Source organism: Buteo buteo, chromosome Z, assembly GCF_964188355.1.
Source record: "Buteo buteo chromosome Z, bButBut1.hap1.1, whole genome shotgun sequence".
NCBI classification, from domain to species: Eukaryota; Metazoa; Chordata; class Aves; order Accipitriformes; family Accipitridae; genus Buteo; species Buteo buteo.
In genome coordinates, this window is record NC_134204.1 from 10,043,128 (window position 1) to 10,061,939 (window position 18,812).

Here is an 18,812-nt window from a genome sequence, read left to right on the forward strand (position 1 = left end):
CAGCAAATAAAGCATGCTGAAAATGCTAGTCAAGAGTGTGGATTTCTTAGCATAGTTATGGCTGGTGAGATGCTCAACTGACAGCCCTGCTGACTGAAGTCCTCTGTCTATCCACATGTCACATTAATACTGCGAACCTGAAGACACTAAGGGAGCTGCCCGTGTGGTAGCAGCTGGTATAGACACACTGGTAACGCTCAGGCCAAGGCTGTTTGTAGTGTTCATACTGCTTGCCATGCTGACAACCGAAGAGGTGGTGCTAGTGGCTGAGGTTGAAGCAGTTGAAAAGGTTGTTGAGGGCTGGAGTGAAGCTGTGTTCTCAACACTAGTGTGCTAGAAAGGAGACAAAAAGAATGAGGATCACAGAGCAAATAAACCACTGTGGAAGATCCTTGGGGAAAAAAAACAAACCAAACCAAAAAAAACCACCAACTACCATCTTTTAAGTAAGAGCAGCACATGCAAAAGATGTGCATTATCTATATATCAAGCAAGCAACTAAGTTGCATGCTTGTGAATTTTACGTATTCAAAGAAAATTATTACAAGAGTTAAATTCAAACTGCTATATCATCACAAAATTATACCACAGTAACTCAAATGTCACTCCATTGCATTATTTCTTGCTCTTTGCTTGTATACCTTCAAGCTAGTACTTATCTTAAATTCCTATATTCTTCCAAAAGACAGTATTTGTTTTCAAAATACGGGACACTGCTCTCGTGATTTCCCCAACGCACTTGTGGAATTTAAAAAGTTAAAACTGTAGTGCCCCACAACAGAGTCCATGTGGTAAACTCAAACACAGACCAGATGTATTACAGGAACACATGAGGATAAAGTAGTTCCTGGATTGAATCCAACACAATACAATGCCTTAACTGTAAGCCAATCACACTTGCAAGACAGTGTCATCAACACACAGAAGCCAAAACAACTCTGACAAGAAAAGAAGGACATTTGGATAAGTATGAATTTTTAAGTTATATATTCAGTAGGGATGGAGCATTACAAACCAAAATACAGGCATAAAGAAAAGCAGTAACCTATCTGCACACCCCATCTGGGATTGTACAGAAGTAGCCCATCACAGAACAAGGCAGTGACTCTCTGATTTTTGTTTGTGAAACCTCATCTAGAGCACTGTGTTCACTACCATTTGCCTTGTTATCGCAAATGCATTAAATACATAGATGACAACAATGCCATATGGTAAACTCTAAAATGATCTGTCATAAGGCATTTCTCATGACATGTATCATTCCATCACCTGCATTTTGCCAGCTAATCTCTCCAGTGGAGACTGCTAACAGTCCACATTTTGGAGCAGTTTCAGACAGCCACTTCCAAAGATTTTTAAATTTCTTTTTAATATATGTGTTACAAAAAATTCTTTCTTTATTTCACCCTCTCTTGCTGGCACATAAGTTTCCTCTGCAGTTGTGTGATTGGCAAGTCTCTGCAATAGCTATTCCTGATCTAGTACAAATCACAAGTGGTAAAGACTTTTTTTACCACAAGAGGGCTGGCAGTCATTCTTCCCCGAGATAAGGCTCATTTCAGTTCTTTGTGTACTGGGACACAACGAACATTAAGAGAGGGTCTTAATCATCAGATAAACTGACTATATGCCCAACAGCTGTTGAAATGCAAACAGGACTTACTGCATGTGATGTGCTTGAAGACAACACTGAGGCAGGGGAGAGGCTGCTCTGATGATTGGAAAGGGAGCTAGAAAGAAATTGCAAAGAAATAACAAAATTTAATTTTTCCTAGAACTATTTTAAGTATGTACATGTATGTGTATATATACACACAGAGTAGATATTAGGATATTAGTTGAAGAATAAAAATTGTAGGGGTGCGTATATACATACACACAGAGCAGGATATTAAAGGAAAAAATGCCTGTAGGGTTGTGTGTATATACACACACATATATATGTGTATGTGTAGATATATACACACACCCCTACAGACAATTTTTTCTTTAACTAATATCCTACTACCTTTAAATGAAAAAAACTGAAGTACAGAGACAATTATAACTAAGAAGCATCTAAAACACCATTTACTTGTAATTATCGATTTACTATATTTTTAGAAAAGCAATAGTTGCTACAAGAATTATGTAGCAATGACTCCAACACACATGAAGTCCAAAACCAGAGGAAGGTTCACACAACACGTGCTTTGTTTCTCATTCTTTCCCTGAGCAAGTGCTGCTGCCTGCCACGGGGCAATGACATTAATTAGGTTAGGCAGTACTTTGGTTTGACTCACTATGGTATTGCTCACATTTTAACCTGCATAACATTAGTTCAACCAATTAGAACTGCATGGTATTTGCCCCATAACTTTGCCAAAAGCCCCAACACATTCTCAAAAGACAGGGCTCAGAAAAACCCCAGCAAATGAAAAGCATCTGTGAAAGCCCAAAAATTAGCCATACTACTACAGAATCTGGCAATTTAATCAAGGCCAGTTCATACCACCACACTCCACCAAAAGTCATTTCCTATTTGAAAAGATGAATCAGAACTATCAGTTCAGTTTTATACGTACATTGTATAGAATGAAAATAAAGAATCCCTTGCTGAAAAACATCTGCAGATAATTAATTTTAGGAAGCAACTCTGCTTTAGCACCACCTTTTTTCCCTGGCTGACCAGGCCTGTGAGCTTTTGGCAGTAACAGCAGCACCGACACTCATCTGTAATCCAAAGATCTTTAAATGTCTCCCTGAAAGGTGACTAAAACTGCTTCTTAAACATTTACACTGATAAAAGTTATACCTTACATTTGAGGTCAAGAACATAACTTACAGTACAGTACAAAATAAACAGAATGAACACTGAACGAACAAAACCAAGCCATAAAAAACATGTATGGTTTGGTGCTTAAAAAAGCCCCTCCTCATGTGAAATCAGAAGTAAGAGAGATCCTAACCATAACAAATATTTTCATATTCCCTGTGGAAATAGCCACAAGAAAATACAGCAGCTTTTATAGCAAAGCAGTGGGCTAAATTGTATGTCCTAATTTAAGGGCAAACACTTCTGGCAGGTCTTTGAGGTGTGAGACCAGAATAAATCATGGCAGTTTCACAGACTAATTTTACTTTGATTCTTTAAAACTGTTCCCCATCTGCAGGAATTACAATGACACCACTTTAGGAAGCAAGGAAAGAAATAGTTCAGTCCAATATACGGTTTTAAACCACTCCCTCGCCCATTCTCCTCAGCTCTTCTAATAAGCCTTAATTCACCATCTGACCTATGGTACAGACACAGACGAGAGCCGCCAGCACAACAACATCAGACATTCTCAGAATTCAGGCATCATCTTTTCATGGCACTTGGTATCTGCCCAACAGCACCAACCCTCCAAGTAAAATTTCTACCAATGTACACAGCTTTTGTGGGGAGATGATGTTTCTAATGCAAATGGAACAATTCTCGTTATTTGACATATTTAGCATTTTATTCAACAAAAACCACCAGTGTATTAAAAGAGAATCAACCATGTCCTAGCTGTGAAACAGGGAAAAAAAAACCCTGATATCCCAACAAATTAGTTTCTTACATTAACAAATACAGTACAAGGGTCAGTATTAAAACATAACCAGTATAGTCTCAGGATGTCACCCGCCTGAGGATGAAGCTCAAGTAACAGGCACTGAGAAAAATCAAATAGTGCAAATCAGTTAAGCTGTGCTGAATGCACTTCCAGGAACACCAATCTGATATTTCGAAGTGTCTTAAGGAAGACTCTTAGAAAGTCTCTTAGTAAGTCTCTTAGTAAAAGAAAAAACACACACTTTCTTTGTAGAACTATTTCTGGGTTTTAATTTTAAGAAATACCAATATAAATGAAACTACAGTATTTCAAAATTAGCCACGAAGTAAACTGTTAAGGAATGGTTTCAAACATACAACACTAAACAAACAGCAGGCGCTGTGGACATAGTAGAAAATAAAAAAACCTAGAGGAATCAATTTAGCTAATTTAGCTGGCATGACTGAAGCAAGAGCCCCTTGAAATACAAAGCTGTTTATATACCACAAAAACTTGAGGGCAGCAGCTGCTCTATCATTAAGAGGCAGCCCAGAGCTTATACTTTGTAAACAGAAACATCCTGTTCTCTTCTGAATCTTTCTCCTAATTCTAGTTAATGTCAGAGAAGGGGACCCACACACACAGTCACACTCACATTTGCCCTTTCCCCAAAATTGAACTCCTTTCAGTTTATCACAAGCCCTACTGTACCTGCTTAACTGAGAAAGTGAGCTGCTGGCCAAATCACTGGACTGAGGCAAGCTGGGCAACGTTGCTGCGTGCTGCGATGCTGAAGGCAGAAGCGAAGCAGTGGTGGATACCACACTAGGCAGAGAACCAGCAGAAGGTAGTGAGGGAGAAGGCTCTGCCTTAGGCGCTGGAACTGATGAAATAGCTGCAACAAGTCAAAAAGAGGCATTCAAAGACAAATTCCAGCACACTTGACATCCCAGCCTGGATTCAGGAATACAGTAGTATTCTCCCCTCGGTTTACAAAAATCTGACCATGCAGAACCAGTAACAATATCAAGCAATCTGACTGTTAAGGAAAATTCAAACAGCAACAGAACTATCATTTTTTCCCTTTAAGGTCTTCACTTCAATAGATTTATAATTTTCACTGCTACACATGTAGTAAACTACAGTCTTCTGCACTTCACCTCCCACTGTCTGGACCACTAGCTTTTCCGCACAAGTCAATACTCAATTTCAAATTCCTTGCATTTGGTTCTGCTAACAGCTGTGCTTTTCAAGGCACCGTACAAATCTGCTTTTACCTACAGCTCTGCTTCTTCACTCCAACCTACACAGCACCTCTGACAATCAAGACTGAGACCACTGGAGTACAAGGGCACATGTAACTTATCAGTTTGGACTACTCAAACATGTAATGCAGCAGAGTAAAAGCAGATACAATAAAAGGCCACAACTGAGCACAGCATTACGTATTTTGAATGGCTAAAGACTTGTCAAATATTGACTGACTTTATTTGATCTACATAACAAAAAGTGTTTAGCTTTAATATTACTTTTTAGGCTACATAGAGTAAAACTTGTTTACCACAGATGTGCCTTTCCAAAGGATCACTATACTAAAAAAAGACACTGAACAACTTGACTGCCCAACATAATTCCCATCAGTTTCTACACTTAATTCTTGTCCTGCAAAGATAATATAAAGAATTAGAGGCACTCACCCACCAATAAAACTCAAAGAGTTGAGCCCTGCCTTCTGCTGGGCCATGCTTCTATACCACACCAGAGACCACTACCCAGTGGCTCATCACTAATTTGCAATGCATGTGAAGACAGTTTTAGAATGGTCACCAAACAAAAGTCAGATATACACTTCGAAGTTACACATCACAGATTTTTCACATTAATGGTTTGGTTTCCTCCCTAAATGACCCAAGTCAGGTTGCTGGATTGGGTGCTATGCAAACAGAAATCAAGTGGTCTTGGCCTTGGCAATAAATTTGAGGGTAACTGACAACAGAGAAGGAAATTCAAGTGACAAACAGAAACATAGTTAAGAAGGTGGCAACTCTATCACCTGATACTTCCTGGCAAGATTCATATAAAAATAAGTAAATAACATTTACAACTCTCAATACATTTAAAGCAGGGTTCCCTTCTGGAAGTAGAAAGTAGATGTCCTCAATACAAGGGACAGAAGCACCATCTCCATTAAACCCCTTACAAGATGCCTGAACACAATGTGCAAGACAAAGAAAACCAGGAGACAAGTAGGATGGTCAGAATTACAACACATCAGTCATGCTTTGAACTAAGGGTTTAAGACGCATGAGAGAATATCAAAATCGTTTGGATGTATGAAATACATACGATGAATCCAAAACATAACATTATACCAGCTACTAGAAAGAAAATTAACTCTACCCCAGCCAAAACCAGGACAGCTTGAGATACAGAAAAAACCCAAAAGTGTTCTCAAAAGAGAACTGGCATAGAAAAAAGGACTAATAAAGCCATTACAGAATAACTACAAAAATACTACAAATTCTCAGATCTTTGTTTTCCATAGCAAGAAGACAAGTCCTGTAGTGAATTTCATAAACTGTTTATTAATTCTGTAGATGAGAGTAAGAAAGTTTTCCACTTGAAAAGTTGTCTTTATATATAACAATCTTTTAAGTGGTAACTCTTGGGCATATATGCTCCTCCTGCTCATTTAAATTAAACTTGGCACTAGCAAAACACTGTTCACAGGTCTGAATACTCTACTTCCTTTTACTCAGAAGTATTAAAAAAAAAAAAAAAGGCTGCCCCACTAATGACCTACCTGAAGAGATGTTTAAGAGGAGGATAGACCTAAAAATGAAGTGTTGGAATTCCAAAAGATGTTAATTCACACTGCTGCCCTTGCAAACTTCCACAGAGCAGCACATAAAGGTCAGAATAGCGAATACTATAATTATTTTAACTGCAGGAAGAGAGCTGTAGGGGTGCTACAAGTAAAACACCACATTAGAAACAGACCAAGATGATGGTAACAGTAACGGCTGTATCAGACCAAGTACTGTTATTGTTACTCCACCGCAAGGCAGCAAGTTACCCAGCAGAGGGAGCATGTTAGTTACCCTTATTCCCCGCAGTCTTCTAACAGGGCATAAGTAACACTATACCCAGTTGAGATGTGCATTCAAACAATGTGACTTTGTTTCATTACAGCCAAGTGCTACTCACAGCTTCCCAACTGAGAACTGGAAGAATTCTAAGCAATTTTATATTAATTTTTAATCTTATATGTTATTTTAATTTTATATTAAATAAATTTTGGCAAGTAAATTCAAAAGGAAAAGCAGCAGCAAAGCTGCTTCTCTAATTCTAAGACTGCTTAGGTTTGTATATTTAGTAGGACTGCTTTCACACTTCAGTTTTAGGCAAGAAACAAGCAGTGTATCCTATGTGAGTATAAAATAAACTCAAATGGATCAGCCAAAAATTAGTCAGGGAGAACAATACAAAACCTTAAACCTGATGTCACTGGAACAGTTGTGCACACAGCAAGTAGTACGGAAAGATCAGAAAGTCCTGTGCACAACCAAGCTTTGTAAACTTACTGTCAAGAGTTGCCTGTGTTCTAACTCCACTGTGCCCATTCTGTAAACAAAGGAGAATTGAATGAATAAATCATCTTAGAGGCATATTAAGTTTTCAGACTGAATCACACATCAAACATGCTTCATGCAAAATTCTATATTCATTCTAAATTGAAAGACAAAGGCAGAAAATTAACTTTTTTACTGCCTTTAACAAAACCACATAATAGTTGTCTCAAGTGCAAGGTGTCCTGAACATACAGAATCCCATACACTGCCCATACTACACCCATCAGCCGGAGACCTTCCCATGTATTGTATATAACATAAACTTCAGGTTCACACCGATATGAAAGAAAGAATTTCATTAACATATAGGAAATGGTTGTGCTTTTGATCTAATGCAACTCACAATTTTAACTATCCAAGTTACACAGAGACGCCAATTTTTTTCCATTGAAAGATAAGACTTGAGAAGCACCAGTTGTTTTTTGGATAACGCTGGAGTACAGAAGTGGATAGTTACGCTTGATCCTCACCAGTACATACGAGCTAGTGCAGAAGACAAGTGTGACTGAGCCATTACATAACAAAGGCCAGAAGTAAACAAACTTACAAACTCTCACAAGTTCCTTAAACATTTAATAAATTAAGTTCTCTTAAAACAAACCTATATTCCATACACAAAGAGAGTAGGTCCCAAGAGAGATCCTCTCTGCCCTAGATTAGACCTCTCCCTATGCTTTTTAAAATAAAACATGAAATTAATTCCCACTGGTGTCTATATCCAACAGAACAGTGATGCTGGAAGGGCCACAAACAGTTTGGGATCCATTTGCTAGGTGCCATATAAATTTAATAAATAATATACCTTTGGATAAAAAGTGTCAAGTTATGGTAAAATATGATTACTAATATTTACATACAGATATAGTTCCTGTTTTAAAAGCTCAGCTTTAGGGAAGGAAACTGAAGTAGAATGTTAAGTGTTACTAAGAAAAAAGGTCAAACAGCAATTTAAGATGTCAAAACCCATAAGGTCAGAGGCTCTTATATCCCAAATACAGTATGGCCAAAAACGGCTACACAATAGGAAAAGTAAAAACAAATAACAGAGTGGGCTTGGGAATCAAGAATACCACTTGGCTTCGTTAAAAGTATTAACATAGCAGGGTCTAAAAAGTGTGTGTGTGTGAGTGTGTGTATATATATTAAAAAAAAATATATATATATGTCTATATATATATACAAGTCTAACAGATAAGAGTATTTCACCTTTTTCAAGGTCTTATTTCTGAAATTCACTCACCGTAACTGCAACAGGGGTTGATTCAGATGGAGCCATGGAGCTTTGGTACGCTATCCTACTATGCACAGAAGTCTGGTCATAGGAGGAAGTTGTTGTTACTGGGCTAGTGCTCTGGGATGAGCAGGTCAGACTGGAAGAGGTGATGGCAGAGGTTGTGTAGGTGGACTCCTGTACTGTATTGGGTATTGGCAAAGAGGTATTCAAAGGATCACTGGAAAAAGTAAAAATTATTTATCATCTTGGTAAATGATAACTTGAACATCTTAATGAAAATATCAGCTCCTATATAGTTATCTCAAACTACCTTAAACATGCAGTCAAATCTACATTATTTATAGTAGAAAATCGAATAATGAAAAAACCAGTTAATTTTGCTTTGGTACCCAGTAATCACTGCTTCAAAACCATCAGTTGCACTAAGCACCATTCACCTTCCTCCTGCCTGCCCAACCAAAGCAAGAGTTTACACACAAGCACTTTCCGGTCATGTTATTTTCACCTTCTCAAAGGATAAATTAATGATCATAAACTCTCTTTTTTAAACAACTAGATCCATAAAGTCTGGTATATTATGAGAAACACCCAGTCTCTTTTTACAATAGAATTCTAACATGACAGTAGCAGTCTAACGGAATGAACTATGCAAAGAGGAAAAAATACTTTAAAACATGCAGGAGTGTTTTACTTCCTAAACAGCTTAAACCACTGATAGAACTACAAGTCAACGTGAAAGTTCATTTTTAGTAGTATTTCCGAATTAACTTCAGGAAGCTTTTTACTGAAGCCAATTTTTCAATGAATAAGGAAGAAAAAAACAGGTTACTGGTACGTTAGCATCTATCATCAGCTATTTCAGCATTTCAGTAAGAGCTTCTGCATACTGAAAGCCTGGCTTCTTTTCTTATCCTGTAGGAGCATCAGATCTGTAATCTGTTGCTAATCTACAAACACACACATTTATGGTACAAGGATCATCTCTCCTGGATCAAAAGCAGAAAAGTTTGTGTTGTGAGGAACAAACCCTCAAACAAACTTAAAAATCCAGACATTTAAACATGAGAAAGCAATTCTATAAAGAGTAGCTTATTATAAGGTTATTTACATTCATGTCCTTTCCAGCTTCACATTGACCCATCCAGAGAGATTTTGATTGTCATTAGGAAAGAAATTTCTCCTTTAAGATGCCATCCACAGAAACCCCTTAGCCTTACAAGTCATCATATCTCCCCCATCCATTACACAGTAACTGTGCCTTGATGTTTTTGGCACAAACTTGACCTCCTAAAGACCACATGTAAGTATGCACAAGGGGAACTCACACATACTTTACAGATTTTGAGTACAAGCTATTGTTGTTCATCTGGCTGGTATTCTCACTGCTTGAAGTTGATCCAAACTCTGGGAGTGCAGGCTCTGATCCAAACTCAAGAGCTCCAAACTGAACATTTAACCCTGTCACATCTGCTGATCCAGGCATCTCCACTGCAGAGGCAGGAATCTTAAAGGAGGAAAAAAAAGCCGTAATTCCTTTGCATGCATTACATGTATTAGATACCAGTAATTGACACCCTCTCCTTCCTTAACTACATGTTTCTTTAGTTACTGCCTCAGCCTTCCCTGCTAACTAGATCTGTGACAACCCTCCAGTTTGCATCACATAAATTAACTTCATTCTTGTAACCTGATATTAATTCATTGATTCTGTGCTCTGATCTGGAGCTGAAAAAGTAAGCCGTACTATTCTACAATATCAAAGTGTCATCCATGTCCATTCACCTTCAGCCAACATTCATCTTGTGGCTACTATGTCAAACCAGAATCACTCAGCAACAGCTATTTTCCACATGGAGCTATCAGCTATGTGCTTGGGAAAGACAACATTACTGCATTTTGGACCTAAAAACTATCCAGCTTAGAATTTCCTGCTTTAGAAACAAGAAATATACCATGGTCTTTGTGCTCCTTCTCCCTAGCAACTTATATATAGAATAGAATCATATAGGTTGGAAAAGATCTTTAAGATCTTAGAGTCCAACTGTAAACCTAGCACTGCCGAATCCACCACTAAACCATGTTCCTAAGTGCCACATCTACACTTCTAAATACCTCCAGGGACGGTGACTCCACTGCTTCCCTGGGCAGCCTGCTCCAATGCTTGACAACCCTTTCAGTAAAGAAATTTTTCCTAATATCCAACCTAAACCTCCCCTGGTGCAACCTGAGGCCATTTCCTCTTGTCCTATCACTAGTTACTTGATAGAAGAGACCAGTACCCACCACGCTACAACCTCCTTTCAGGTAGTTGTAGAGAGCGATAAGGTCTCCCCTCAGCCTCCTTTTCTCCAGGCTAAACAAACCCAGTTCCCTCAGCCGCTCCTCAGAAGACTTGTGCTTTAAACCCTTCACCAGTTTTGTTGCCCTTCTCTGGACACGCTCCAGCACCTCAAAGTCTTTCTTGTAGTGAGGGGCCCAAAACTGAACACAGTATTCAAGGTGTGGCCTCACCAGTGCTGAGTACAGGGGAAGATCACTTCCCTGCTCCTGCTGTCCACACTATTCCTGACACAAGCTTTTGTGTGTTTTTACATTTACTAAGAACAAGCTACCACTCAATTACCCACCTTGGATGCTGGAGTTATCCTCCGTTTTGGTGGTTTTATCTGTTTCTGCTGGGTTTGATGGGCAGTCACTGCCTGGTTATCCATAGATATAGTGGGGAGCTGTAACATTTTGCTAACAGCTGTAGAGGTGTCTACTGGAGATGGCTCTCGGAGTTTTATCTGGGAGGAGAACGACTCCAGCCCAGGAGGAGGAACAGGAACTGCCTGCGTTTGTTGTTGCTGTCGCTGGGTCAGCTGGCTCAGAACTGGGGATGGTTCAGGCTGGGATTTAAAGTCTGGTCAGTGTTGGGAAAAAGATAAATAAAAATTAAAGCATTAAATTCTGCTCTTCACGCTTCTACTCTTATGAAGGAATCTGGGTGACTTGACATACTCGAGAGCTATGATTTTATAGTGTGTGCAAGTCTCTTTCAGACCTCACACAAGTTTCACATTGAACATTACCACTGCAGTAATAAGGCCAACATTTTATATTCTCTACTTTAAATAAACAGCTGTGGACAAGTATTATGCGGCTTTTTTCAAATATGTGAAACAAAACCTATCTATACAGTCACATAATACTATCACACATTAGTCCTCAAAAATGGTTACAGATTGTTTTAATCAAACGCTGCCACTTTCACTGCAGTTAGCTGTGCTGATAAAACGTGATTACTTCCAAGAGATCTGGAGTTGCAATTTAGAGGTATTATGAGTTAGGATTTCCTGCCCCTACAAAGGAGAAGATTTTCAACACAAATAGGAAGTCATCTACCACCTCAGTCTGCCTGAAAGTCAAGAGACACTGGACACAGCTTTTTTCCAAGTCTTTCCCTTTCATATTTTTCAGATGCTGAAAGCCATGCAGTGGCTCAGAGCAGTGGTCAACAAATGTATGAGATCCACGGCATTTGCAATGTGAAGGTTTTTTTGTTCAGTTGGTAAAGTGCGTTAGAAAGCAACTTAAAATGTACATAAACATTTTTTCATAACTGCTGTGTGTCAAAGATTATAACTGCTACTAGATTGGCTGCTTATCTGTCTGGAAACATATACACATACGCATGAGAGAGATGCAAGAGCTATCACTCTTCACAGTGAGTATACTTCTAGCAACTGCACTGCAAAAACCAAGTTTGTGTCACTTTCACTGTTTCTACTAATTTTGCTCAATCAAATGAGAAATCTGTAGAATTTTGAAGAGACAAAATGGGTAACCTGCATCATTCTCAGCATACTAAGGAAAGAACACTGAGATGTGATGCACATTATGAAGAAATTATATAGTCCTCATTCAAAATTCATCTAATGGTTAATAAGAGAAAAAACGGGGGGGTGGGGGGGCGCAGGGAAGACAAAATATGGTACAACCTTATACTCAGTTAGAGCAGCACAGGCACAATGAAAATAAGTGTTTTCCAGGATTTGTTGAGAAACAAAATTACAAAGTTCCACTTAACTATTCAAGCACATTAAATCAAAGATGTCATTATATGAGGGCTCAGCAACTTCTAATGATGCAATGACATTTATGGATAGGCTTAAGCCTATCAAAAGTTAGTTTGTGATATACTTGTAATGTCTATTACCAGCAAATAAGCGTAACTCTTACAATGCTGTAACCAGTTGTATTATTAGGATTACTTTTTTTAGAAAAAGTCTTTAATTAAGACCACTTTAAACTGTCATCGGCATTAAGAAATCTTATGAGCTAATAAAGAGAGAGAGGAGAAAGCTATGTCAAAGCACTTACCAAACTGACTAAGGACTGAGGACTGAGTGATGGGTGGTTTTAGATCCCAGGATGATGTGTTAGCTGTAGCAGTGGTGGCAGAGCTACTATTGTTTTGTTGACAGGTAAACTGACCCAATCCTGGAGATTTCAACTGGTCCAAGATTTGGGATCCAGTAGAGTTGGCCAGTTTAGAGGATCCAAGTTCTCCAAAGCCAGAACAAAGAACTGCAGACTACCAAAAGACAAAAGATAGGGGAAGGAGTGGAGTTAAGTATTTAATAAATAATTTGAACATAACAATGCCTACAGCTCCTATGTGGCAGCAACTAAAACCTTTTCAGCCCTAGATTACTAACAAATGATGAATAAAAAATTCTGCAGTTGTAACATATGGCCAGATCTTCTCAGATTGTCAACAATACAACTTCCACCACTGTGATGGCAACAATACTGATTTACTTTAATCCATGCATCTCAAAATAGCATATATTTACTAATAGTTAAACTGATTTTCAGAGAATAAATATAAGTGCCCAATTTCAAGCCCTCGTAATTGACTCAGAAATAGGCAGGTTTCCACAAAAAGCAGTCAGATATGTGCTTGGAAATAACACATCATAGTTTTCTGGCATAGAACTCTTCACTACAAACAAATTATTTCATCCTAAATCAGCATGCAGTAAACACATCTGCTCTCTACTCTACAATTAATACAAGCACTTCATGTAAACTGAGAAACAACAACTTAGCAAAACCAGAAAAGTAGTAATTTTTTTTGTGCGTGTGTATAAAGGGAAGGAATGGAATTCTTAATTCTATTCCTTCAATATTTGCAACCTGAATTTTATAAATACTGAAATATCTCATGAAATGACCAGTCCTGGAAAAGTTGTTTAACCTGAAATATTTACTCATGAAGACCCTTTAGAAAGCATAAGATAATTTTACCAGACTTTGAGGAGAATAAGAATTTACAGCACTGGAGCTACAGGTTCCTGATGCCATCTGGGTGCTGTGCTGAGAATTTGTGAAGACTAGGGCTTGGCCAAAGGTCTGCTGCTGGGGAGGCTCAAATGAGTTGCCTTCTGTCTCTTGGGTAGAAGTCACAGGCTTTTGAAGCAGTGTTACCAAATCAATGCTGTAAGAAAAAGCAAAATTTGGCTGGAATAAACGTGGTGATTGGGCTGCGCTGAAACTGAAGAAAGCACTAACAGTACTAAAGCAGCCACACCAGCAACAGAAGTAACTGTTTAATTAGGCTGATTAACAGCCTTTTCAAGTATTGCTTGTCTGCCATACAAAAAGAGATAGAATAGAGGGTTTTGCCAGGAAGTGTATTCTATTAGCTGAAACCTTCCACTACAGTTAGAATACAAATTACCTTTGCACTCTTTTCAAACATTGTCAAATGTATAACATAATGTATCACATAAGTAACCTATATGATTAATATAACCAAGTAACCAGGGACAAGTCATAAAAGATACATTATGTTCAAGTGGACCTTGCTGGCAAGCCCATTATATATATTGATAATCCACATTCCCTGCATATCATGCTATCCCTTTAAAAAGACCAAGGGATCAAAGTCCTACTCTGCATAGGGTGGGTATGAGAACAGTAAAGACTGAAGTCACACATGCAGTGATTGAGTGAATACATGATGACACGGAAGTCGCAAGAGCAGCAGAAATAAAAGCTAAGTTTCTCAGATAGCAGGCACATATCCAAAATTACTCCACCACACGTACCTAAGCAGGATGAGAAACATAAATTTTCTTATATCTAGCATGGCTTACTAACCCCTACCACATGTTTAGCACAGGTTTAACCAAGGAAGAGCAAAGCACTCAGACAATAAAAGAAATCTCCTCCAAATGTTCTGACTTAAGTTTATCCTAAATATACCATGGGCTTAGGCTGAAAAGCTGCTTCCCGCAATTTCATTAGCATAGATTTCTTAACACCCAAACCTTTCTCATGGCAAGTTAAAAAAACCCAAACAAACAAAAAAACCCCATCGCACCCAAACCAAACCAACCAAACAAAAAACCAAAACCCAAAACACCAGAATTTGAGTTGATGAACTAAAATATTTTCTAACATAATCTGAGGGACATCCACTGGAGGAATATTTGCATTACAACAATGAACATGTGAGCATATCACCTCTAAGAAGGAAAGGATTATAAACTGTAGACCAACTGACACCATGTCTACTCCTGATCACATCCATGCTGGCAGGACAGTTTTGGTGCAGTCTGGAGTACAGCAGTACAGCTGTATCAGGATGTTTGGGACCATAAGGCCACCTAGTTTTCAGATCTAGTTTTTGATCTCATGCTATCCAATTATTGAAGTCTTCATGACACTAAAGTTGTGTCCCAAACCACTCTCCTAGGACTGGAGGCTAATGCAGACAACTGATTCCACAACATCATCAGCCAGGCATTGGGTGAAGACAAAGGCAAGCAAAAGATGGCAGCAACTGCCACATTTTTGGTTCTCTATCTGAACTCTGTATCATCAGTGAAGGCAAGTAACTGTGATGCTTACCAGGAAATTTACCTTCTTGCCAACACAAGCTTTTCTGTTAATACATTTGTCAAAGCACTACATTCTGAACTTTCTGCATCTACAGGGCCAGGCTTCCATTTTCTGAACAGCAAAGCCAGAGCTTCCTTTTCAACAGCAGAAAACTCTTCTTCCCAGCTACTTTTGTTCCTGCCTGTAAGCAGTCTGTGCAGAAGACAGGGTCTTCTCAGTATTATGCTTGTGGATTTGATAAGTTTGGCTCCACTTCCATAGTCAATAATAGGTAACACAGGAACCCACAAAACCAGTGATTTGCAAGCAAGACTTTTGCAATTTTGAAATTAGCTTGACCAATCTCTGACCAGGGTTGCCCTATGTTTTATCCAACATTTTATATGTGCAAGCTAACATTGCTTCACCAAGCAGAAGGTTTTTAAGGTATAGGGAAAACCTGGAAAAGCAGCTTACCTTTGCCCAGGAGTCACGTGATTCTCAGCTGGAACAGAGGAAGCAGTGAAGACTTTTGTTTCAGAAAGCTGAAAAAGAGAGAGAGGGGGGAAAAGGTATTTTAATCATACACATGCTCACACTTTACTGCTGCGACATCTGCAGAAATCCCATCTTGGTCAGGCACTTCCAAGATAAAAGCAAAGTCAAACTACCATTACAACCAGTTATGCTGGAGAACAGGGGGATGATTCGAGACAGTCAGCGTGGCTTCACTAAAGGGCAAGTCCTGCCTGACCAACTTAGCAGTCTTCTATGATAGAGTGACTACAACAGTGGACAAGGGAAGAGCTATGGATGTCACCTATGTGGATTTCTGTAAGGCCTTTGACTCGGACCCACACAACATCCTTCTCTTTAAATTGACAATATGGATTTGATGGGTGGACTGTTTGGTGGATGAAGAATTGGTTGGATGGTCACATCCAAAGGATACTGGTCAACAGTTCAATGTGCAGATGGAGATTGATGAGGGGTGGTGTCCCTCAGGGGTCCATACTGGGACCAGTACTGTTTAATAACTTCACCAATGCCATAGCCAGGGGGATTGAGTGCACCCTTGGTAAGTTTGCAGATAACACCAAGCTAAGTGGTGCAGTTGACATGCCTGAGGGACAGAATGCCATCCAGAGGAACCTGGACAAGCTTGAGAAGTGGGCCCATGTGCATCTCATGAGGTTGAACAAGGCCAAGTGCAAGGTCCTGCACGTGGGTTGATGCAACACCTGGTATCAATACAGGTTGGGTGATGAAGGGATTGAGAGCAGCCCTGCTGAGAAGGACTTGGGGGTACCAGTGGATGAAAAAGTTGACATGAGCCAGCAACGTGCGCTCACAGCCCAGAAGGCCAACCATACCCTGGGCTGCACCAGGAGAAGCACTGCCAGGAGGTCAAGGGAGGTGATTCTGCCCCTGTACTCCACTCTGATGAGACCCCCCCGGAGTACTGCGTCCAGCTCCGGAGTCCTCAGTACAAGGAAGACATGGACCTCTTGGGCCAGGTCCAGAGGAGGGCCACAAACAGCATCGGAGGGATGGAACACCTCTCCGGTGAGGACAGGCCGAGAGAGTTGGGCTTCTCCAGACAACTGGAGAAGAGGAGGCTCCGCCGAGACCTCACTGCGGCCTTTCAAGACTTAAAGGGGGCTCAGCAGAAAGATGGGGACAGACTTTTTCATGGGGCCTGCAGCGGTAGGACAAGGCGCAACGGCTCTACCCTAAAAGAGGCTGGATGCGGACTAGATACAAGGAAGACGTTGCCTACCATCAGGGCGCTGCAACACCGCAACGGCTTGCCCAGACAGGTGGTAGCTGCCCCATCCCTGCAAACATTCATGGTCAGGGGCTCTGAGCAACCTGATCTAGTTGAAGATGGCCCTATTCACTGCTGGAGGGTTGGACCAGATGACCTTTAAAGGTCCTTTTCAACCCAAACCATTCTATGATTCCGTGCTGCAGCTCTGCTTAGAAAGAAAAAAACATGTAGTCAAACTTCAGCAAAGTCTTCTACACAGATCAAGTACCAATTTAATTAAAGAGTTAGGAAATTTGATCTACTGAACACACACTATGGTACACCAAGGCAAGTACGTCAGTTTGAGCAATAGTTTAACTGAAAAATATACCAGTAGAATGTAATTAACATGACAGCTGGTATATCATCAGTGTAAAAATACCTTGTGCAGACATAATTTAGGACTCCATAGAGCAGCTCTGATAAATCTTGTTGCGGAAATCTAACATACTGCGCCGTTCCCACTCATTTCATGTATCCCCGTGTTTTACATTTCATGTCACATCATCAGCAGAGGCACCTTTGCAGTCAGCTGGGGACAGTGAACTACCATTCATGGTTCCTTTTTGGCATTTCTACTAGAGGCAGCAGTAACTTTTTAAACCATTTGCTCTGTGAGCATGAGTTCGAAAACAATAATAAAGGGAGAACCATGTAATTGCTTATACTAGTATAACCAGTCAGACCACCCACAGCAGAAAACTGTACTGCTTTCACCATGCTGTTATGATAAAGATAGATACTTGCACAGGTAGCTGGTGAGAGGGAGCTGGTTGGTTGGGATTTTGGGGGAAAAGGGGCTGATTTTGTTTTGTAGAGGGATTGTTTGTCTGCTCGTTTTTCTTTTTAATAGCTTTCCTTTTTTAAAAAAATAGTTAAACAGCTACAGCTTCCTAGGGCTAACTCATTTCTATTGACAGGAATACTTGCAAACCAGAATACATCTTAAGCCAGTACAGGTTAGGTTGAACAAGATAAAGATATGCATATATAATGGTTATATTTTAAATTAAATTTGCACAAAATCACCCTTAACTACTTTGGTGTAGCTTTGTATTTAGACTAAAGAATAACTGACTTATTCAAACACCCAGAAATAATCCCTTTAGAATGTGACATTTGAATACAGCTCTTCCAGGAAATTATGCATTTTTAATTGCATACATTGCTAGCAGTCCAGTTTAAAGGACATCACGGACATGAGCCAATTTCATCTGCCATCCCACAGGCAGCTCTACTGAAAGCACCTATATACCTGAACATGGTCTTCTGATTGGGATTCTCCTATGAAACACTGGACACAGAAGGGCTGACTGTGAGCAATCACTTACCACTCAGAGGCAAAGTTCAAATGTTTCATGTAGTCTCCTAGCACCCACTTATGTGCAATACATTGTATCATGCAAAATGGGTACCACCACAGTTCCTCCCTCCATTTCCTTCCCTTCCCTTCCCTGCCAATACAATGTGCTTTAATCTCATCTTTCTGGAACACAACTCTGTCCTTTGCATAATGGAGCTAGCCCACAACTCTATGTACTGACCAAAATGAAGAAAGATTCAGCTCAAGCATATTTCCAATTAAAAAGGCTAGTTTTCTATTTTTCAGGCCTTTCCCCACTGTACGTGTTATTTTAGAACAACGTGTACTGTACTTTTTGCAGTGTTACAAGACTCCTGCGTTATATGGCAAAAGGAGGACAGCTAAT

The 18,812-nt window shown here is 39.6% G+C and overlaps 1 protein-coding gene and 2 non-coding genes across 28 annotated transcripts in view; all 3 read right to left on the minus strand.

Moving 5' to 3' along the window:
* The window catches only part of UBAP2 (ubiquitin associated protein 2), a 171,086-nt gene that overhangs the window by 93,644 nt on the left and 58,630 nt on the right, over window positions 1–18,812 (minus strand). For 19 of the 26 annotated variants that reach the window (XM_075020123.1, XM_075020128.1, XM_075020118.1 and 16 more), the window contains 10 exons: window positions 15,771–15,838; window positions 13,716–13,905; window positions 12,786–12,999; window positions 11,051–11,325; window positions 9,749–9,927; window positions 8,430–8,640; window positions 7,142–7,181; window positions 4,269–4,452; window positions 1,664–1,730; window positions 138–333 (listed from right to left, as the gene is read on the minus strand). In XM_075020123.1, the coding sequence (XP_074876224.1) occupies window positions 138–333; window positions 1,664–1,730; window positions 4,269–4,452; window positions 7,142–7,181; window positions 8,430–8,640; window positions 9,749–9,927; window positions 11,051–11,325; window positions 12,786–12,999; window positions 13,716–13,905; window positions 15,771–15,838 (1,624 nt within the window). The remainder of the gene's footprint in view (window positions 1–137; window positions 334–1,663; window positions 1,731–4,268; window positions 4,453–7,141; window positions 7,182–8,429; window positions 8,641–9,748; window positions 9,928–11,050; window positions 11,326–12,785; window positions 13,000–13,715; window positions 13,906–15,770; window positions 15,839–18,812) is intronic. The other 7 variants (XM_075020120.1, XM_075020119.1, XM_075020116.1 and 4 more) reach the window with 1 other exon arrangement.
* On the minus strand, window positions 10,241–10,325 carry LOC142027541 (small nucleolar RNA SNORD121A). The gene has a single exon (XR_012649173.1). It is a non-coding gene; the product is annotated as a small nucleolar RNA SNORD121A (small nucleolar RNA).
* Window positions 13,324–13,389, minus strand: LOC142027542 (small nucleolar RNA SNORD121A). Its single transcript, XR_012649174.1, has one exon. It is a non-coding gene; the product is annotated as a small nucleolar RNA SNORD121A (small nucleolar RNA).